Below are 23195 nucleotides of genomic sequence, written 5' to 3'. Positions count from 1 at the left end.
AGATGCATCTTAGGTTTATCAGGACACGTATCGCAGTAATAAGAACTTTCCCGCCTACCTTCAGGCGTGTTACGGTCAGAACAAACCTTGCAGTCCCTTTTTGGCCCTTTTAGAATTATATAAAGCTTCCCGTTTAATCGGATTTCACTTCCACCTTCACTGTCGCTCTCTATAATTCTAATTTTTCGTCCTCTCACACCTCTTAGTGTATCACTATCTTCTCCACTGGATTCATTCGTTTCGCGGTATAATCCGTCGGAAATCAGTGTGATTTCTTCATCCAATGCTGCAAAATCGAATTCGTCCGAACTTGAGCTGATTCGTTTTTCCTCCATATTTTTGGGGCTAAAACACTTTTTTGCTACTATACTTACTACTGCTACTATACTAAACTGAGCTAAGATTTGACTACAGTGCCAGCCAACCCTAGTCCACGAAAGTATTTCCGAGAAAAATATCTTATCGCACATCGTAAATTAACAGATCGAGTTATAAAGGACTGCCGCAGCAGCGCCGACCGAGGTAACACTTCAAATCGGCCGGGCGCCGCTCGAGTGCAAAGGGTTAAAAGACTTCGTAATCTAAAAAATTTTAAAAGAAAAGTATTCAATCGGTCATTTTGACTTGGTAGGTTTAGTGTTAAAATAGGAACCCATTGTTCGACCAGTTTACGTACTCGTCGCTGGCTTTTATCCGGAGCTTGTTGGTCGTCGCGCGAAATAAAAACTAAACGAATCGCAAGGAATGAAATGGAAATGAAGGTTTTGTAAACAACGACAATGGGCGATTGCCGCGCTCGGTCTAGATTGTCAGTTCGCGGCAGCGTCTTTAAAAGGTCCGCGGCAAAACGCGTGAATCGAGAGGCTCCGAATGGAGTGAAATCGATAAGAAATTTACCGCGGGAAATGCGCGGTGAAATCGGGAACCAATGAGCCGGATTAAACCAGTGGAAGACAATGAAACAAAAAGAAACCCGGGGACAATCGCGCGAGACCAGCAGGTGGTCGCTGATACGCATTCTGCGTTTTATTTACGCGGTGTGGGTGATCCTAGATGTTGACAACAAACGCGATACACAATGAAAGAAATGGCATTCTTGATATAGTATCGTCGGTGATAAATACGATTTTTTATCAAAATTCTGAAATACACTGCAATCGGTAGAAAAATAGCATACTGTGCGAGTAACGTATTATTGGAAACGTAAATTTGTATATCATGGAATTACAGTTTGTAGACTTACGTATTTTGGAGTTATTATTCTGAAGTTGAATACAATGGATAGAGATAAATGTGGGTGGCAGAACAGGTCTGCTTGCATTCATCTAATTATCTCGTAACAATACGCACTCGCGGAAGCCTGAGAATTACAAGGCGTTGCTTCTATCGGTGCACGTGATCGGTTCTCGTCATACGAGTTCGCCTTTCTTTCATAAAAGTTTCATGAATCGAATGCCGTGCCACGATTCTTGTTGCACCGACTTCAATGAACTCGTGTAAAGACAGGTGTGGGCAGACCTAACGTGAATGAACGCAAAGAATCTATACGTCCGAGACTTTTGTATCAGCGATAGACGAAAATGAATTATTCTGTGTTGCTGTAGTATAATTTTCAATCAATATCAGGAAAAATTAAATTAAATAAGTCGGAAAAAGTTCTCAATGACTGCATAAATTCAAGGGTTCGAATATTTCAGGACACGCTTTTGAATACGTTCGAATTTAAAGTGGAACACTAAAAACTCTAAAAAGAGCCACGATATGTATTCGAATAATTTTCATCTCCTCTTCTCAAATTGTCCATTTCTGTGTAAAGGATAATTCGAGAATTTTCTGAATATTCAAACTTGAATAACTCAATAAATTCGAATTTAAACTTAATTTAGGAGCAATATTTGATGAACAAAGTTACACGAAACGAATACTTCGAATTTAATACTTGAATCACCGAATTTGAAAGTACTGAACTAATTATATTATAAAAGTTCAAAATTTACATTTTATTCATAAATATTCGAATCAAAATTTCGAGTTCTGAACACTAATAATTGAATATAAAGACCACAATAATTTTAGACAGACATGTTTTAACCCATTCAATAAATGTTAACTTTAGAGATCATTTACAACCCCCGTAGGGGTTACCAAAAATTGCCGTAGCCGATGGTCTTTCACATCGTCTTGGCGGGGTATTGGTAAAAGTTTTCAACTAGCAATAATCGCACCTCGGTAGAACCTCATTGGTTACGATATCGCCACTGCGCAAAGCTAACGACTGCATCTCGGCCGCCGGTAGAAGTAACCTTCGCTGCACATTTTGTCGAGCGAGAAACAGCACGAAGCCAGTCGCTATCTAGCGGTCGCCAGCCCAACTATTCGACTTCACCCTCTTTCAAATCTCGCCCCTTGTCAGCCGTTTTACCATACGATGGGCAGCTGAATGCATTCTAAAAATACTGTTAAAATTCAATATATAAACTAGTTTTCAATACTTCATATATTTATTTTTATATCAGCGTCGTTGATCGCTCTATATTAATAACCTCAAATACCGTTCGCTATTTTTACCATGCTAGAATGTTTGAAAGAGTAGGTGTTAATAATTGAATCCTTTCCGCAAAATGATAGATGATTTAGAATAAATAGTAAACATAATCTGGAAATTTGAGTTAATTTAATCTAGCATTGATTTAACTTTTTATATTTAATGAGTGTTCTCAGATCAGCTGCGAACAACTTGGATGTATCTATCAATATTAAATAAATAAAATAAATGATATATTTTATTATATATCTATTTCTAGAGTGATTATTTCCACATTATATTATTCATATAATTCATTTCATATTGAACGAATACGTTCAAGCTGTTAGTAGCTGATCTGACAAATTTCGCAGAGTGGAAAAAGTTGAATTAATACTAGATTAATTTAACACAAACTTCCAGATTACGTTTTACAATTTATTCTGAAATGTTTTCTATCTTAAAGAAGAGATTCAATCCTTAACAACTCTTATTCCAAGCATTTTAGAATTAGAGTATCACGCATTTCATTTTTAACAAAATAACTAATTTCCAAAATGTTCTAGCAAAACACGATTTACACCAAATAAATTCTAATCTATTTCACTCGTTCGCAGCACTATCAACGAATATATCACCCAAATCATCAACCAAATTACAAGACTCCGCGCAATATCATAAAACGTGAACGTTAACAGCGATTACCTCAAAGTGATCGAACCACGGATCGATGCGTAATAACAATGATTAAGAGATTCCTGTTTGGACACGGCCGGGAAAACGTAATTATTCCAATCGCGATGCGATCTCGCTACGTGCGAAATTTCTTCCGCGAAAATCGCGCTGGACGTGCAGTCGCGCCGCCGTTACACTTTCTCCCGGGACTTAACATTTTCATACGCCCACGCACGGCACTGGCCAACGCGATGTTATCGCGGAAAGCTTACGAGGTCGCAAGTTTTCCCGGTCCTCTGATAGAGACCGACTCTAATCGCCGCGTATCTCGGCAAAACGAGGAGCTCGAGGCGCAAAAATCAAAGCTACAAATCGCTACACACCCCACCTCCCGCCGCCTGTCGAACGCCCCGGGAACATTAATTCGATCGTGTAAGTTTCCTGAACCGTGAAAACGGTCGTTCGAGGCAACGGAAACAGCGAATGACCACTGGGACGGGTTTACGATAAGAAACTGCTCGAAACAATGCACTGATAGTCGCTTACTATTCATTTTTGTTCGTAGTGCATGCAGTTTGTACCCTTTCGTGTCATGTAGAAATGATTTGATCTTTAAAGAATTTTAATTAATCCCCCTTTATTAAAGCTGTACGTTTTGTCTATCGATTTAAGACTTATTGAATTATTGTTTACTTTTTATTTTACTATTACTAGAGGAAATAAAACGTTCTAAAATATTAGAAATACTGCATTTTTCGTATAAGAAACTCTTTCGTGTTTCTTACGTCATTTAAATTGATACCACATGATCACGGTTGACTATAAAATTGTAAAATATCTCGAAATATTTTTTAGTATTCTACAGAGAGTTTAAATATACATATATTGTAAACATCGTATATTATGTGTAAGGATTACATTTTCTCCGACACTTATTCTACAGAGCCATATCCATCACATAACCTTGACATCCTTTCGAAATGTCCTCGCTAACATACTCATTCACATAATTGCTTCTCCACTAAATTATTTTATCTGTTCATATTTTAAATCAATAAAAAATATTCTTTTACATTTTAATTACATTTCCTTCATCGTGTACTCGCTGGACTTGTTTTGTTTAAATTTCTTTTCTGTTTCACCCTCATAATGGGTAATCGCCCAACAAGATAATATACATCCATAAAATCGAATGAAAAAAGATTGCAACTTCCACATTTAAGAAACGGGTGAACTAAGCACTGTTAGGGATTAGACACGTCGACCTCGAGCAAGGATCGAAGCAAGACCCCGAGCCTCGATCAGGGTCTCGCTAACAGCATTTTTCCGGCAACCGCTTCACGCGAGCGCCCAAAGCAGCTTAGCCGCCGATCGATTACGCGGCGCATTTCTCGGCGCATCATTCCGCGAATGGTCCCCCGGCCCCGTGGTCATTAGGCGACTCGGTGTGTACGCGAATGAACGAGATACATCAGCGCCGCTCAATCTCCTTGACAATCAATCACAAGCGGCCAACTACCGACGCGCTTTCACCGCGAGCGTAGCCAGCGCCGCCGCCGCCGCCGCGCGCGTTCTCGGTTTTCGTTCGGCTGTCATCAATATCGGGGGCCGGATCGAGCCGACAGATCGATTACTGTCGGTAATTATTTAATTTCCTCGGGATCGAGCGCGCGGGCCCCGTATCGCCGGCGTCGATCCATTATCATCGAGCTGCCCGCGATCCACGCGGCCGGCACCTGTGCATCTCGCCTTATCGGCTTCCCTCGGCGCGGATTAACGAGCGCCGCGGTAATAAGTAGCGACGCTACGAAGACGCAGTTAGAGTTTCAATTACGTTATCCGCGTGGAGGCATAATGATAATGGTCCCGTGATTTGCCCGGCGTTGCGCCGCGGCATAATGAGCCGCTAAAAAAGGCATCGGACGAGGCTCTAGAGCCGCTGCTGATCTCCTTTGCCGCCTTCGTTGCCGAGGGTCACGCTGATTATTGATCGGCGTAAGCGTTGTTGCGAAATTGCGAGACATGTGGATAGTTAAACACGGCCGTTTAGTGTCTTGGATGCTAAATTAATTATCCTCGAACTCGTCGAAGTGCGTCGTTATTCGAATTAATCGATGTCTTCGGGAATTCGGTCACTCAGATTTGCAAGATTCTTTCTCTTTTGCTTTGTAAAATCTGTAAGATTTTCGCATTTTTTTTATCCACGAAGTCTCCTGATCTTTCAGCAGAACCGAGTACAATTGAAATGACATTAATTGAAATATTATTTCAAATAACTTGTTATTTTATTTCGCAGTTATTCATGCATGTAATTCCCCCTGAAATAACATTATTTGAGATATGATTTCAAATGAAATGTTATTTTCTAAATATTTGAAGTAATTACAGTGTTAAGTTTAATGTTTGGAACTGGTTTACATCTTTCTGCTTTCATCAAATTGTTACGGAAATAACATCGATTAAAATCATTTGGTTCAATGCTATTTTCAATGTTATTTCTTTAGGCTGATATGAAATAAACAAGTATGTTTGAGTCGTGCTAGCTGAACAGGCATCAAAAGAAAAGTCCGTCCCTGGCTTCGCCCTCCACATAACGTTCACCCATTATGTAATGGCACATTCGCGGTTTTTTAAACTCAGGCGAACGGTTTTTTTACTTCTCGCTCGCGCGTACGTTATTGTAAACATTCGCCGCTGGCGTGGCAGTCAGCTTGAGCTGCGCCAAAAATGTTCGCTCAAAAATACATATTCCTTTAATCATCCAGTCTTTCAGTCAAATATTTCCATTACAATTTATCATATCGACGTACCATGTGTTTTATAATTAGTACAAAAAATAAAGAATTCCTGCAATTTCATAGAATCGGAGTGTCGCAAATCTCAAGGCGCGCGTAAAAGAACTCACGATTCCAAATCAAAAGGTCAATAGGAAGAAGACAAAAGGGAAGACAAATATCCTGGATAATGGAACAAAAGTTCCACTCAATTTAGAACAATTAATCAAAGGGCTGAGAGATCAGGTGGACCATCGGTACCTGGCGTTTCCACGGGTGAATAGAACCTTTGTAAACTCGATCGATCTAAATTGAAGAATTCAAAGTAACCAACAATGTAGTCTCGATCGATATCTGCTTGGCTTTCCAGCTAATTTCAGTCTATTGTCTTCGAAATATATGGCATTAACCCTTTGCGCTCAAGTGTTGAATCTAAGGCACCATTGAAATTGTTCTATCATGTGCAAAGATAATTATACCAATAAAGTTAGATTTAAAAGATAGTTAAATAGTGGAAATGTTAATATGATTCACAAGAACCAAATTAGTATGCATAAAAGTGCACTTTGTTACATAGAATGGAAATACTATTGTTGAAATTTCTTTCAAATAAATTTATATATCTATTTAAAGATACGGAAATTGTTGCAGTGAATAATCACGTATGCAGTGAGTATTTTGATGATATGAACTATATTTATATATGAACAATGAGATAATAAAGACAAAATAATACAGTCGCAATAAATAAAAAAAGCAGGATCGAATAACAAGTCATGACCCTTCGACGTCTAAAACGGAACTGATGCAAAGAAAAAAAAAACACTCCTGAAGCCACGTGACGATACTGTTGCGGTTCTTTCGACTGCTTATAAAATTAATAATTAGTAAATTAAAATTTGATGAATAAAATCAAATAATAATTCTTATAATTAAGCCTCTGGCTGTCTACACACAAGACACATGCACCGCACACATCCCATTTACACCATATCGTTGCTCTCTAAGAGCTATGAGCCAGGAAGATCATTTCTGATTTACACTTAAAATGGCTTCGAGTGCAAAGGGTTAATATCGCGCAGCTTGCGGGTATCGGCGAGCCAAAAGGGGTGGTTTTTCTGGATCAGTCTCGACGCCGAGTCGCGTACGATAACGTCGACGGAGAATTAGAGAAAGTGGTCTTCGTAAATTCCGGTGCGTCCGCGAACGGTAGCCCAGCCACGAGAAAGCAATCGCGCGAGGTTCCCTTGTAACGCGCATACGTTTTCCGTTTGTCTAATCTATTTCTGCCGATGAAAAGCCCCGCGCGCGCGCCGCTTTCTCGGCGCAGCAGCATCCTCTCTCACGAACAGCCCTCCAGGCCTCTCAGCGCGTTGCCGTCTTCTTGCTGCTCGTCGTTAACATGTTGCTCACCCGTGTAACTTGTTTCTGGTGCCCGAGCGGGATCCCCTGGATCATTATTGCGAGCCTGTGCGCGAGCGAGCCGAAGCGGGCATGCTGCTCGTTGGAACGGACTCGTCTGTTTTTGAAACGCAGCCGCGCTGAGTTACAGGAACATTCACGTCAAATCACCGCTGCCTTAAATGGCCAATATATAATGCGATAGATGTGGAAATTGACGGGCCGATGGCAAGAAAGCTAACCGCCTACATATTACACGCGGACAAATCGAGAACCAAGCTCATTGCTCGGAAATTAAGAACTTTCCTGCCAATTTTTTGGGAAACGCCGGCATTCCGACGGCCTCGAATGTTGTTGCGTCGTCGAAAGTGTCCGTGTGAAAGGATCCGTCGAGAGAAATTCTGCCGAAGAATCTATTCGGTAATTTGTTCCTAGTTCGAGCGAAGGTCGCGAGCGAGGTTCGCTTTACCAGCCAGATTGTCGATGACGAATTCAGTAGGGAAAAATGTGTAGCTGTGATTTTAAAGTAAAGGAAGAATAAAATAATTGAAGAGTACTCGTCTTACCATACATTGCTTACTCTATTGTAACTAGGTTTGATACATTTGTGACGAAAATGGATCAGCGAAATACGAAACAACAGAGGCATTATAAGAATTTGAAAATATTATTAAATTATTTTAAACTTTTTGTAAACTATTAAAAAAAGAAGTTCATTTTTATTTAACTCCTATTTCTTGCAATTAATGTATTTTCTCTAGGAAAATTTTCATTCTATATATTTTTATTTTAATATATAATTTTATTTTTATTCTATTCTATTTAGGAAAACCATAAGAAAATGGAAATTAATAAAGGATTGTTAACTTCTCCCAAAAGAATATTATTTCGCAAAAAAACGACTTCTTTCCATTCAAGACTCTTGCGGAGAATAATTCGAACGAAGCGATGGAATTCAGACGTCATTTCCAAACTTAGCCAAACCGACGAGCCAATATCCCAGTTAACGCGAGTTCACTGTACGACGGTTTTTCAGCAGCGCGACTCCTCGGTGGAATAATTACTTTACTAAGGCACCGCGCGTTCCCGCAAAACTAATGCGACCACTCTAGTATCTATCGGAACGAACAGACCAGGAACAAGTATGCTCGCGTACCCTTATCAGCGACGTGCCAGCTGGTGCAATGTTGCCGCGATACACTCGCTACGAAATATATACGGCACGAGCAACTTTCCACGGTCGCGTCGCGTCGGATATTAATTGAATGATCGCACCCACGGCAATTCATTATGCATACGTTAATTCGAGCTGGCTGGATCAGACCGGAGCGCGATCCCTGCCTTGCGCCTTGTACCTCTTACGGAAGCACATTAAACATTCCGTAATAACCAACGGTAGGAGAAATATGATTCGAGTAACATATCTCTCTGAACTAATTTACGAATGGCAATTAATTTATACCATTTTGCTCAAATTATGGGACAATTTTCAAGCCAAGGTTGTTTGAAAATCGCTTGGTATTAGTACATAATTGAATAACATCTGATGTATATTTAATTAAGAAATGCTATTAATTGACCGTAGACAAAGGACGAAAGATGAATTCAAAAATATTATTACACTACAATCATGGTACTAAAATTGTTGATAGGAGAAATACATCTTTATTAACTTCTGCTTTATATAATATATGAGGAACATTTTTATTTTGAATAAAGATCCCACAGTCTAGTTATTAATAACATTTCTGAAGAGATGACTTTAGAATGACATTCACCTCGCTGTTTATATTTTTCTCTGAAATATAAGGTTTCTTTAGAAAATACCACTTTATTAAAAATGATAGTGTAATTGACCTGGCTCGATAATCCAGAATGAAATGCGAATAGTATTAGCGTCAGCAGATAATACTAAAGTGATTTAGATGGACGTCCTACGACGCCATTAAAAATGTCCCACTTCAAAGGACTACGCATCCGCTATGCAATTATTTACTGATTGGAAAATACTCCTAATTTTCGTTAATACGTCAGTAAGAACTGCAAGCAAGATACTGTAGCCTAATCACAGCCAATTAGACACACGCAAACCACGGATTGTTACCAACGGGAAGTTAGGCGACTGAAATCTTTCTGATTAGCGACAGAGGAGGTTTCGACCGTAACACTTTATTGTTGGCTATAATTTCCGATCGGAACGCGACGAGAAACCCAGACAGCCGGGGAACGACCGTGGCAGAAGGATGGTCTCGCAGGTGAAAGGCTGAAGAAACCGAGCTCCAATTAAATTGTATCTCCTTTAAGAGGACCGCTGTTACAGATACCTCTCGCGCGCGCAGGTTGTTTAAGGCAGAATGCGGCTCTCCCCCGCGAGAGATCCGCGCGCGCGCGCGCTCGCGCCAGAAGCCTAACCCGCTAGGAGCTTATGAAGTAGCGCCAGTTTTTGCGGTCGATCCGGCCAACGTTATGGGACTAATTTATTAACTACCTGGGCGAGCATCACGGAACCGTTCCGTCGGCGGCCGTCGACGGCCTCCGGTGCCCGCAAGAAGTCCGCGCAATCTTCCTTCCAATCTTCGTGAAATGCAAGCAGTTTGATTCGCCGGGTTTCTTCGCGCCACTTTCTTGCCGGCCGAGGCCGGCACCCTCTCGGCGTCCCTCAAGGCTGAACTTATTTTCTATGTGCTAAATAGGCTGTTCGTTACGCTGCCGCTGAAAAACCGCCCGGTGGAACATGCGACTGCAATTTGCTGTCAAATGTCCTGTTGTTCTTGGCCGGCTGGGCAATCAGTGGGTCTCTATGACGCGCTCGTGGCACGCACGCGAATTTCGAACGAGGTTTTTAGGCATCTCTCAGCCGGGGAGATAAATTATTCCGGTAATGCCGGATCTAATGAGGTTCGATGCAGTCGCGTTCCCTGACTGCTCGATGAACGTGGTAAGGAACGGCTCGTTCGGTTTCGGCACCTTTGACACCTGATCTCCGAGTTCGATGAGTAACAAGAATCGTGATTGGGAAGAAGTCTTGCCAGGTAACAATGTCTTTTTCGTACGGATCGTTTACAGATAGACTTTTACTGGAATCGAACGAGGCGGATGTATTATAGACCGTCGAGCGAGCTACAAACAAGATTGCATTCGCGCGTACGACCGTTTTTACCAGGACTTTCCCATCGCGCCTTCAGCAAATCATGATTGACTCGCGCTTCCTTAGAAAAGAGAGTTGTTGCTCGATGCGTCGGTGTTTTTCAGAAATTTTCAATCACTCCAGCCTAATGAACCCGCGTAGAAAGTAACGCGGCGAGCAAGAACGGAGAACCATCGAACGGCCCGATTAAATATCAAATTGTCACTGCGGGGAATTAATTCGATCTCTCGCCAGGATTAACCCCGGGGCTAGCTCCTTTCATCCTCCGTTCTCACGCGAGAACTGCTGCGCTCGATTCGAATTAGATTTTGCTGTTTCCACACGATAAAAACGACACGACGACGATTTTCTAATAAGACTGTAAGCACCTAGGAATACATATTGTGCGACGAAAATTTCCATCCGGTCTAATAATACCTCGCAGTAACTTTCAATAGTTCTGCTACATCAGGCTAACCCTCGATACAGCCGGCTCTCGCGTCCACGTCCACTCGGCGACGAGACGTACACTCGAGCATGAAATTTGCACAACTAATGGAGAACAAACTGCCACGGAGTAGGACACAGGGACCAACTGTCAAATCTCCGTCCACTCGAGAGTAACGCCGCGTGTTCTTCTAAAGAGCGCACTCCTAGCATAGTACTCGACAGGTCTAATGAGCCGCCAAACACATCTCACGCGCTTTCACTTTTGCCCGACTCGGTTAACCCTTCTGCGCCTCTTCGACAGTCGATCGACGACACGGGCGACTAATAATTGACAGGAACCGAGTGACAACACTTCGCGCGGGCAAATCGGTCCTCGAGAAACACAAATTCTGCTGTTTTACAAAATTTCTCCCTGACAATTTTCAAAGTATTCGTCGAAATTGATTACCGTTTATAGTAGATCCTTCATTCATTTTCATCGTGTTGCATGACAATGACTTGGTAGAGGTCTGCCCATTGGCCCAATTATTCTTTCACCATGTCCTAATGAATCTATCCGTAGCAGTTTTAACTCTTTGCAGTAGTTATTTTGCAGATTTGTTGAACTTTCATAAATCTAACTAGAATTACAAGGTATATAAGAACAGTGATGTAAATGGCTTGCAGAGTCACGCAAGGGAATGCAATTGGCTAGTGTTATAACAAAGTCTGAGATAAAGAAGATTCATTTTGGACCTCGGCGAGCTGCGCTTTCCTTTGACGAACAAAGGGCCAAAATTAACGTGGAATCTATTTTGAAGCCACGAGAAGGCTTCATCAAGAGCAGCGCAGAGTTTTCAAGCGAAAACAGAGGAAGCGCAGTGACGGAGAGTGAATCATAAAGGCGCAGAGGAAACCGAGCAGGACTACGAAGAAACGTCGTCTTCGTCGTTGGCACGTGGTTACGATGACAAGCCGTGGCGGTGTATCTATCTTATCGCGATCTGCCATCGAAGGGAACGAGTGCGTAGTTAAGCGTTTCACGTTTGGAAGCCGACGGTTCGCCGGCTATTAGAAATAGGTCCTTTCCGACCCGTCCGTTCCGTTCCGTGTCTCTTCCGTCGGAAAAAAGAGAACTTCCGGCGCGGCGCGCGGGCGCGCGGCCGTTTCCTGACTTTCCTCCTCGAATTACGTAAAAGCAGGGTCCGGGTTCGGGAAAATAACACTTGCTTCATTTATCTTGGTTCCCCGTTGGCCTCTCGGTCTCTGTCGCGGATGCAGGAGAGCAGAGAAAGGCTCCTCGCGAGCCCGAGATTGAATCTTCCGCGAACAATGAGCCGCCTGTGATACGCGTACGCGATGCTGGGCCCGATAGCGGACCCCGTGCTCGCCGAAAGAAAAGCTGAAAAACACTTTCAGCCGCGACAACACGCGCCGGAAAACGTCGCCGACTTTCTTGCTCGCATGCGCGCCAAGCCGCCGCTTCTTTCTTAATAAATCATCCGAGCCCGCAGACCGGCCACAAAGGAAACCCGAGTTCCGCGGAGTTCCTTTGTTCACCCGAACCCGGCTGATTAATAGGCCATCCTCCTTCCCTCCCTACCTCCCGTCCGCCCCACTGTCCGCCAGCGTTTCAAACTTTGCGGAAAGGAAGGAAAAATTTAATTGCCGCAGCCTGAGAAAATCTAAAGCTGACTAAAGTTTTTGTTGACTAAAGTCTTTATTGGAAGAATCATCGGAACGATCGAATTTCTGACTCTTTGGAGGTTGATGTTCTCTGCCGTGTTTTTAAGCTTTCGCCGGAACACATATGACTCGGGTTTCTAATGTTAAATGTTTAAAATCAAGAAACTGCATAGCAATACGCGCACACTGTACTTCAATGACAAGAACCCTTCCAGACATTGTTCCCTAAACGATTTCAGGAAATTCGAAAAGACTGCACAGAAATTACAATTTTATAAGATCCAACATTCTGTAAATACACAAAATTTATTGTCGAATAATATGAAGAGATGCTGAAATATTGATGTAATGCAGACAATTTTTACTTTTAATTGTCCAGCGATGACTATGCTATAATCGACATGAGGTTGAAATCGGACACTTACAATTTAACACCGTTCACAAAATGGAGAGAGAAATAATACAGAAAGCAGAAAGAGAATTCAAGCAAGGACAAAACAAAAGACTAGAGAGGCTACAAAACTGTAGCATCAGTTGAAACAGTTTAGACGCTCAGGAATATCGTCTTCCCGCGAATGAAAACGACGACACGGCCAGCCGTTCGTCGCTGCATGATATATCGGTATTGGGAAGACAGTATCCGCGTGCGGCTACTACCAGCTACTTAACCCGCGACCAATCGGTTACGTACCCGGCTGGTTGCATTACCTACCTACCTACTTGTTTAATGGCCTGCCAGCTACCAAACGGGAATCGACCTCCATGCGAGGGACAATGAGACTAGGCATCTTCGCTTTCGAAGTGGCTACCGTTTCTTGTTTACCCGTTCCCTGCGATCGAGACCCATCTCAGGCCTCCGCTAAGTCTCTATTTGCTGAAGAAACTTTGCCTCGGCACTCGCTGCGCACGCTGTCACTTAAAATGCAGAAATTGTTGCTCGGTTCTGGGAAGCAACAGAGGAGCTGCCACTCGTACGCTATCGTTCGACGATCTTCGTTCTGCTCGTTTTCTTGATACCAATTGTGAATGACTTTGCTGCTGCCAGGTAGCAATCGACGCTTCAAATTTGATCTAATTGATCATCGCTGGAGGATCGAGTATAATTAGCTTCGTGTTAATGATTTAACTCTTTGCGGCACTGGATTTTATAGAATAAGTATAGTTATTCTATATCTTATATAGTTTTTAATTAAACAAAATTAGTATATTTTCATTGAAAGCATATAAAAGCTTATACAGATAATAATTCAACTGAATTTGTTATCATAGAATGGGACTTAGATAGTCCTACCGTGTCACGTGGGTATATGAATGAACAACGTAAATATGTAGCTAGCTATTGAAATACTACGAGGTGGATATAAAAATGTCCCACAAAGCATTACTGCGCATCAATATGGTCGGACATTTTTAATCCCAACGTGCCCCAAAGAGTTAAAGTGCATAGAACTTGGTTAGCGACGATAACCTTAACACTGTACCTATCATGTTGCAATCGAATTCTGTGCTGGATTTAAATAAGCGCGTTTAGTTTTAATAAATGAAATTTGTATTAAGCTAATTATTAATGAGAAATTGATAATTAATATACGGTGTCCTAACTGGCGTCGTCAAAAGATAATGATCCTAAGTCGATCGACTGAATCCGTGCGTAAACAGAAATAATCGATAGAGAATATTCAAGGCATTCTGCACGCAGGAGCATGCGAACTATGCCTGCGTAAGCTCGCGCGTACCGACCCTATTCGCCGAGGCTGCAAAATCGAACATCCTCGCGCGGCTTCCACGAGACAAATGCTTCGCGTCAAAAGGATTTCTCTCCGCGAGATTCCTCCGGTGTCGACCTTGTATGATAATGAAACCGCGTTACCTGCGGAGCTCCCGGCGCGCTGCTTTGTCCCGACTCGTGGCTCGACGTCTGGAAAGAGTTGCGACAAGTGTTTCGTTCCGTTCGATACACGATGACGAAGAACCCTGACCCCTGGCTAGGTCTCCAAGTTCAATTCGATACCTTGGATCGCCACTTGCCTTTCCAAAATTTCTAGACTAATGAGGCCGGTTGTTGTGGGATGAACAAGTGCTCGTTTGTATCCGGGCATAATTGAGTTTCTATTTATCGATAGGACATATCTAATTTTTTCATTAAGAAATAAAATAATAAAACAATTTAATACGTCGTGATATTATTAGTGTTGCAGTAATACGCCGTAATGTGGTCTATCGAGAAAGTTGCGCGGAAGTTTAGCGAGCTTTAATAATGGAATATGACAAGAAGATCGTAGATGACATAGTCCGCAGGACAGCGGAAGCAAGAGTCGGCGATTACCGAAGAAACGAAGATGCCAAGCGGAAAAAACGCCAGTGAAAGTTCGTTTTTCCCGCATCTGGAGGACTGCACCAGTATCCAGGACATCGGCGTGGATCTACTAACCCGGGAGGCGACTCTCGGGCAATCCCAATCAATGCTGCTATCTCTCGAGCCGCGTATCCCCATAAGTGCTCCTGTTTTTTTTTCCGCCGGTATCTAGTCTTCAACCTAGATCCGAGTCTCGGGTATCCTTCGCTTTTCCGGACGATTGGGTTGACCGATCGAGTCCCGCGAAATCCCAATATTCTAAATGAGCGTCGCCCACGCGAACGAGCGAGCGAGCAAGCGAGCGAGCACGGGTCGGAACGTCGCCGTCACGGAAGTCGGTCACCACAGTACGAGCGAGGCTGTATCTCGGACGAGCCGGTGTTATCGGCGGCGTATCGAGAAAGATCGGGTTAATTTAATCAGTCGAAAATTATAGGAGCGGGATGGCAACGTGAGTCGGGATCGAGATGATCGAGAAACCGGCCGATAGGGAGGAGGGCAGGCTATCGCGCGCACGCGTGGGCAGCGTCGATTTTCCCGTTTCTGCTCCCGGCGTATCTTGCTCGCCGTTGGTCTCCGTTGGTCTCCGGGGTCCGGAGGAAGATGGTCGCGGATAGCAAAGGCAGAAATATATATCAGTGGTTTACAGGAACCCGCCGGAACCTGGCCGCGCTGCGCCGCTCTCGCGCGAGCAGTCCCGTAGTCGAAACCCGGCGCAGCCTTCAATCATTGTCAATCAGTTCGGACGAGGCACCGTTACCGGTGTCTTCGATGGTCAGGCTCTCTCTCCCGCCGCTACTATCTTAGGTACACCTACTACTATTCTTTGGCGGCGGTCTGCCTCGCCAGTCCCGTTCCACACCGTCCACCTATACACACCCTGAGGACCGGCTACGTGGATGCCTGTCCGTGGTTCCTGGCCACCTGGCAGGCCTCTCGATCAGGGAGCTACGTGCGCCTTCCTCTACCCTCTCCTACCCTCTCACTACCTTCTTCTACCTTGCTCTACCCTGCTCTACCTTCGCTCTGCCTTTCTTCTCGATCTGCCCCGGCCGTGTTTCTACTTGTGTCTCTGTTTGTAACCTGGCCGTAGGTCTGACGTGGTCCTTTGTTGTAACCAACCTTCTGACTCATGCGCTCCCTTAGAGATCCCAGGGGGTCCGTTAAATACAAATTCTTTTTGTAGTTTAAGAATACATCTATACGATCCAAGAAATTTGAACATCGTCAACGACGTTGTGGGACAAGATTTCTAAAGGACCATTTATCTTACTGTATCCGAGAGTCTCTTAAGAGGGTGGAGCAATTTGTGAATCTCTTTTCTAATCCACTGAATGTGTAGATATATCCTTCAACTGTTAAACAACTCTGTTATATTTTCTTACGTGTTTATCGCATGCGAATGCGTAGACTTTACTACGAGTATTTCAGCCAAACTATAACATTTATTGAAATTAATCCATTTGATTTAAAATCTGAATCGAAAAGAAACGATATCTTCAGCCGCTTGCGGTCAACAGATCCTAGCGGAGATTGCTTTACGCAACCATACCTCGTTGCAGACGTGTTCTTAAACCCGGGCGGAAATTCGTGTCACTCGTGATTGGACTTCAGCGAACTACTCGGAAGACTTTACGGATTCCAAGGACGGCGGTGTCGGCTCGCGTTTAAAAATCGACTTCCTCGGGGATAAAAGGTACGAGGAGGCAATAGCGGCCGGTGATCGGTGACCGCCGCAGCTCCTTTGCACACGTGACCGCCATTAAAAACACCTTGAACGTTCCCGGTAACGAGCAATTTGACTCAAGTATCCGGGGGCCGCGGTTAATTCCTATGTTTAAGAGCCGGTTGCAGCACGACAATGACCATTAACCCGGCGCGAACTAGGCGAGCCGAATGAACTCGTTAGCGGGTATCGTGTTTCCATAATTCCGGGCCGATACCGGCAATTTTCATGACGCGACCGCCGTCGCCGCCGCCACGGTCGGTCCGCTCCTCGCCGTCCAACTTCCGCACAATAGAATTTACGGGTGACGGTGGCTGTCGATAAATTGCCGACCGGCCAATAAAGAAAACGATGCGCTCTCGGCCTCGGCCACACGACAATTTGGCAGATATGGGGCAGCGATGTCCACCGGTGGAAAGCGGAGCGAGCTTCTCCTATCTCTCTCTATCTCTCGCTTTCCATCTTTCTTTCTCTCTCTCTCTCTCTCTCTCTCTCTCTCTCTCTCTCTCTCTCTCTCTTTGTGTAGTTCCGTCGCTCGTTAGCGCAGAATTTCTGAAAGTAGGTAGGCAGAGAACCGGCGCGTTCTACCTAATATAGGCGAGCGTAACCGTGCGGATCGGCGTCGGTCGACGAACGCGCGCGCCACCGACGTCGAACCCGAGATCCGGCACTGTCGATCTGGAAATTTGTCCCCTGTCCCGGGTGAGCTCTTCGGGGACGATTCGGGATCTCCTTCTTTGGGAATGCCACTTTGTTCGCGTCACCCGGCTAATAGAATTCACCCAGGCAAAAGTATTCCTACGGGCTGCGCCGCCGCCGTGCCGCCGCCGCCGCCGCGGACACGAGATAGGAACCGTTTTGCCGCGGGGAACTGGTTTGCCCGCAACGGAATTATAATAGAAACGAGGAGAACACAGTGCCATTTCGAAGTTACGGTAATGGCCAAGCGTTACTCGGCCGACAATTTTTCGAAGTCTACCCGGGCGCAGACATCCCGGTTTTGCTGGCCTCGCAGATTTCTGCGGGAATCCGTAACCACCTTTACTCTGGAGTTGAACAGTCAGCGTTTTCCTCTCCTCACTGCTAATATGATGGTTCTGCCTTTTCTGAACTGGAATTTACGAAGGTTATGGAAGCATCTTTGGCAGATGAAACACCTTTAGCTTTTTCCTTTTTTAGGTTTTGCCTTTTAGAATTTTTCTGTCTAGATCATGATGTAATGAGTTTACAGAAATTAATGTTATTTGATTTTATCGACAGAGAATTTCTATGTGGAACAATAATTTTCTGTATCTGTTGTTACATAAGAGCAATACAACAGTTTTTATTCGAGCTAGAACTTTTTCTCCTAAGGTACAGTAAGTACGATCTATCTTAAGTATAATCTTTCTCAGTAAGTACAATCTGATGTGATTATTTTAATATCTACTTGACTTGGATTTACGTGATTGCATACAATTTACTATCTAATTACGATCTAAACGAATGATTTAAAAGTCGATTTGACTCGTCAATTTTGATGCGACAGTCATGATCGCTGAGATGTACTCAAGTTTGTGTCAAAAATGCACACCATACTCAGCCTCCTATTCTACACACACGATTGCTTCGACACCTATTTAATTTCAATTACTAAGTTACTTAAGTCCTCCACTTTTGAGAATTTACGCGAACTCCTGCGAACACGCGTGATCTGCAGTAAGGTAACAGAAACCGGTACCCCTCTTATTTATAATTAACGCGGGGGACTTCGCGACAGAACCAGACCGGCCCCTCGTTCCAATATTTCTGGAACATGCGGACAGAAAGGCGAGGGAGACTCGTTCGGGCGAAATACGGAGCCAGCAATTAGATCGAGGATCGCCGGAGACACGGATTCGCAGGTCGAAACAGAAATAATCCGACGTTAAATACGATCGGCCCTGAGATAGACTGTCGAATGCGTGCTGGGAGTGGATTACCTAACGGACAAGTAATTCGATAGAGCTCGCGCTACACCCTGGTTCGGATCCAATTAAATCCGGTGCCAGGCCGATGTGACTCCGGCCGCGACTCGTGATTTCCCGGTCTCGGTCGTGACGGGTCCGGTCCAATGTTTACACCGATCCCTGGTTTACGGCGCATCCGTAATCGGCATCCGTATCAACATAACCGATAACAAGGCTGCTCGCCCCGTGCACTCGCCCGTAATACTAATAATTTCGCGGCAAGCGATCGCCGCCCCACCGTCCACCGGGATTGGATGATTTACGAAACGAGCTCTCCTCTCGAAATTGCGCGGACGCCCCGAGGGACGTCGTTCTGATGTCTAGTCGCTTTGACTCTCCGACGCTTCTCCCTCCCTCTCTCTCTCTCTCTCTCTCTCTCCCTTTTCTTTCTTTTTTTCTTGGTTGAATAATTTCTACATTTCCCGCGAAAAATCGCAAACCGACCGCTCGACGTTCTTCGCGCGCTTTCTACTCGAGAGTAAATTAAGCGTCGGGTATGTAAATTACAGCTGCGATCGTTGCAGCCTCGGGAATCGACTGAAGCTTCACCTTCGATTCAGTTTTTCTTTCTGAAAAGGTGTGTTCGTTATTCAGAAGAATCTCGGACAGACGGTTCGAGAAAATGTTCCTCGAGTATCGTAAAGTAAGGGAATCTTGGAGTGACGGTTGTAGACCTTGAGTTTCTATCATTTTATGTTATACTGCGGCTGGTAGGAGTACAATTGTTTATATTAATAATAAGAACAGAACTGTATCTTTAATGACGTGCCCGTAGGTGCTGCAATTTTTTAGACTGTCACGGTAGATCTATAAGTATCTTTCTCTTCCTATTGAGTAGTACAAGCAGTGAAAATCTTCGCATTTTTCATGTATAATTACTTCTGTTGCACTAAAGAAAATTATTTAGTCTACACACACCAAAATCGCACTCGCTCGACCTTCTATTAAGGTGCAGAGATCTTTAAATTTTGCTGTGTATGCCATTGAAACTATATATTTAAGGTTTGACGTACAAAAAATAATAGCTCTTTCAACAAAATAATAATTCTCTAAAATCATTTCAAGAAGAATCCTATGTTAGATGAACAAATTCGCGAAAACGTAAATTAGCTGAAAATGTTTTTTAATAACTTTATCGAGTAAAAAATAATGTAACAACCTCTTTAGATTCCAGTAATATTATCACAATTTTGTATACAACTTATACTCGTATTGATCGAAAATTTATAAAATCCGCGATCTAATGAAAAGACTGCCGAATGCATTCACAAAGTTGCATTATGCAAAAAGAATCTTGGCTTTTCAAATTAGAGAAAAAGCACACCGAAGAAATACAGATAACAAATTTCCTTCTTCTCTCCAATATTTGTGTAAATGCTTGGAGGATCGGAATTCGAGTTTAGAGTCGAAGAATGACGCTACATTCGATTACGCGCGATTATATCCGCCCGAACGACCCGTCCTCCGCGGCAAAGACACTCCCAACGACAGTCCTCGGTATTAACGCCGGGGAATTCAATTAAGCCGGCAAGAATCCGCGGCCACAGAGGGACAGAGGAGTGTTCTGGAGAATGGCAACCCTTCCCTCTCATGATTGCCGCTAATAACCCCTGTAGTCGCGGGTAACGTGCAGCGACATGGGGCGGCGACGCGTCGAAGCACGTGCCCCCTCGAGGGTTAATTTATTTAAGTCGAGGGCTCCGAGCCAGCCGCACGAGGTGTCTCGAGAGGGCGTCCCGACCTAACGTCTCAAATTTGACTGCACTCAACGATTCGTGAACGTTAATTAAAGCTACCGCTGAATGGGGGGCCAGTCCATGGAAATCGCCGGCGCATGGACGAAACGGCGGAGGGTTGATTAGACGGCTCGGATTAGCCTACCATTTCATGATTGATCTTGAGAACACTTGATGTATGACCACCGAGAATTTTTAACAACTTAATACAGACTCTTCTATCTGAAGGTTTTTGTTTGTAATATTCTGACAATGAAATATTCTATTAAATAAAAATTTTATTCTATGCTAGGTGATTATGTTTCTAAATAATTTTATGATTAGATAATTAATCCTTTAGATACTGGAATACTGTTCAAGTAATTTTTGACAACTTAATACAGTAGAGACTCTCTATATGAAGGTTTATGTTTGTAATATTCTGACACTGAAACATTCTATTCAATAAAAATTTTATTCAGATTCTGTATTAGGTAATTATATATCGAAATGATCTAATAATTAGATAATAGAACGTTTAGATACTGGGATATTGTTAAAATAAATGTTTGGATAAGGGAGTCTCTACAGTACTCATTAATTATATAAGAGCATGTTTCTATTGTTTAGAAGAGTTTTATGGAATTTTAATATCTCGTACTAAAACAGTGAGTCATACCCGTGGTAAAAATTTCATACATAGTCTACTAAATAGGAATGTTTTTTATATTTTACTCTTCTGTAATCAGAATCTTAAAATTAACATAAACGTTAAAAACGAAGAAGTGCTAACGAATATAGCTACGAATGAAATTATAGTACAAGTGGATGATATAACAGTTAATATAAACTCCATCGCTTGTGAAACTTGTCCATAAAAAAGAAAATGTAATCATCTATAATGCTGTAATAATTAACATTTTGTATTTTTCTTTCCACAGTCAATTTCAAACGAAACAGAATTAAATTAAATTCCATTCCCATCGTAAATGGTACTAACGAGTCGAGAATCACCCCTTCCATCAACTATACATAATACAATAGACACCCACTTTTTATTTCTCTCTAAAATCGTCCTACATTCTCCATGAACAATAGCAAAACACCAGTAAATTTTTACTTTCGCGTTGCATAAATTATTTTAGAAAAATCAGTATAACCTTCTAAAAGCTATAATGAGATATAAATAAAATGTGATATAAATATATATAAATAAATAGAAAAAAAAAGTTAGTCTAAGTAAAACGAATCTGTAATCGGGAAATGCACACAAGAGAAAGTTTCGTCGCAGACAACTATTTGAATATTACCAGAAGGTCGACGCTGCTTTCGATGAAATTATTCTGAAAGCAGTTTCCGGAAAATCGTACGTCGCGACTGAATTATACAGTCTAGCGGGAAACGAGGTGTCGGACGAGTTAGATTGAAAAGCTGTAGGACGCATCCCCGGAAGACGTACCAGGGAGCAACGAACGTCCGCTTCCCGGGTTCGATCGGTGCTTTCATCGGCGATTAAATCGGTCAGGCATTATATAAATAGAAGGCCGTGTCATCGTGACGAGCGGCGATAACTCAGATTTCGCAACTGTCCGCGAACTGGATCCAAGGTATCCGGCCATACTTGGACGTGACCACGCGACTGATTACTTTAATCGCTTCGCGGAACAATCCGTCCGGCGAACGACATTCTCTCCTCTCTTTCACATTTTCTGCCTCGCGGACAGTCAGCCTCGCGACCAGTTTTCACGTGCATCTCCCCGCGAGCCAGCCTGTCGTATGGACGCGGCCCGGAAAAAATATATATACGCACGTACATGCTACCGTATACTAATTTTCGTATCGCAATCTCCATGAATAATTGCTGAACTGTGTGCGTCCGTCGCGGACATTCGCGAGAATGTAATTACGCGCGAATGGTGGATCCGCAGAAATTTTCTGTCAGTTCTGTACGGTTTGTCTTGTTGTAGTTGGAGCCAGAGAAAGTAGAATGATTGTCATAACGTTCCAGCTTCGAAGATTGAAGGTAAGAAGATTGGTCTGATGCACTGCATCGGTGCAACGAAAAGTAGATATTTTGTGGAATAATGTATTGAAAGGTGGTTTTAGTATTACGTTTGTAATACTAATCTTTTGCATCTTTTCTTCCTTTAGCAATGTCGAGCCAGCAAATGAACGTATTAAAGATTTTTAATTAGGAAAATAGATGTATTGTCAATTAACCTATCTGCATCGTAAGGAAGAACAAAAGATAATGTCCTATTTCATTGATCTCATTACCGACCTCATTTCCATCAATTGTTATTACTATAATATTATATTATTACATTGTTATTATTATATTATACTCTATATCATATTATATTCTATTATCTTATCTACATTTATTACACTAACTCTTTTCCTTTTTTTTTCTTCTGTGGCAAAGAAACGACTCATTTCAATCCAGAAGAATTGCAGTAAAGAAAATAATTAAATCAAAGAGCCGTTCCAACGAATTATCATTTTCGCAAATAAATCATTGGAGATGTGAATCCATATTGATGTTCGTCAGGCAATGTGTTGCATGTATATTGAACGGAGAACAGGAAAACTCACCGTTTCGGAGGCGACGTTCTTCACTTCCGCGATCAGCGAAGCGGCCGGTGAGAGATAAGTTCTGAGGAAGTTCTCCAAGTTGCCGTGATAAGCGCAGACCAGGATGTCCCGGGCCTGTCGTATCAGTAGATTGATAACGCCATCGCCGTAAATCGGTCCAAGCAAGTTCCGAACCAACGAGGCGACGTCTCCGCGACCC

At 43.0% G+C, this 23195-nt stretch overlaps 1 protein-coding gene and 1 non-coding gene across 6 annotated transcripts in view; both read right to left on the bottom strand.

The window, feature by feature from the left end:
* Nucleotides 1-23195, bottom strand: part of LOC144473601 (uncharacterized) — a 505151-nt gene that overhangs the window by 376292 nt on the left and 105664 nt on the right. For all 5 annotated transcript variants that reach the window (XM_078187617.1, XM_078187615.1, XM_078187616.1 and 2 more), the window contains one exon: nucleotides 22997-23194. In XM_078187617.1, coding sequence (XP_078043743.1) covers nucleotides 22997-23194 — 198 coding nt within the window. The remainder of the gene's footprint in view (nucleotides 1-22996; nucleotide 23195) is intronic.
* On the bottom strand, nucleotides 2130-2270 carry LOC144473925 (U4 spliceosomal RNA). The gene has a single exon (XR_013494667.1). It is a non-coding gene; the product is annotated as a U4 spliceosomal RNA (small nuclear RNA).

This window comes from Augochlora pura, chromosome 7, assembly GCF_028453695.1.
Source record: "Augochlora pura isolate Apur16 chromosome 7, APUR_v2.2.1, whole genome shotgun sequence".
Taxonomy (NCBI): domain Eukaryota; kingdom Metazoa; phylum Arthropoda; class Insecta; order Hymenoptera; family Halictidae; genus Augochlora; species Augochlora pura.
Note: the sequence above shows the minus strand (reverse complement) of the source record. Positions and strands in the feature narration are given on the sequence as shown.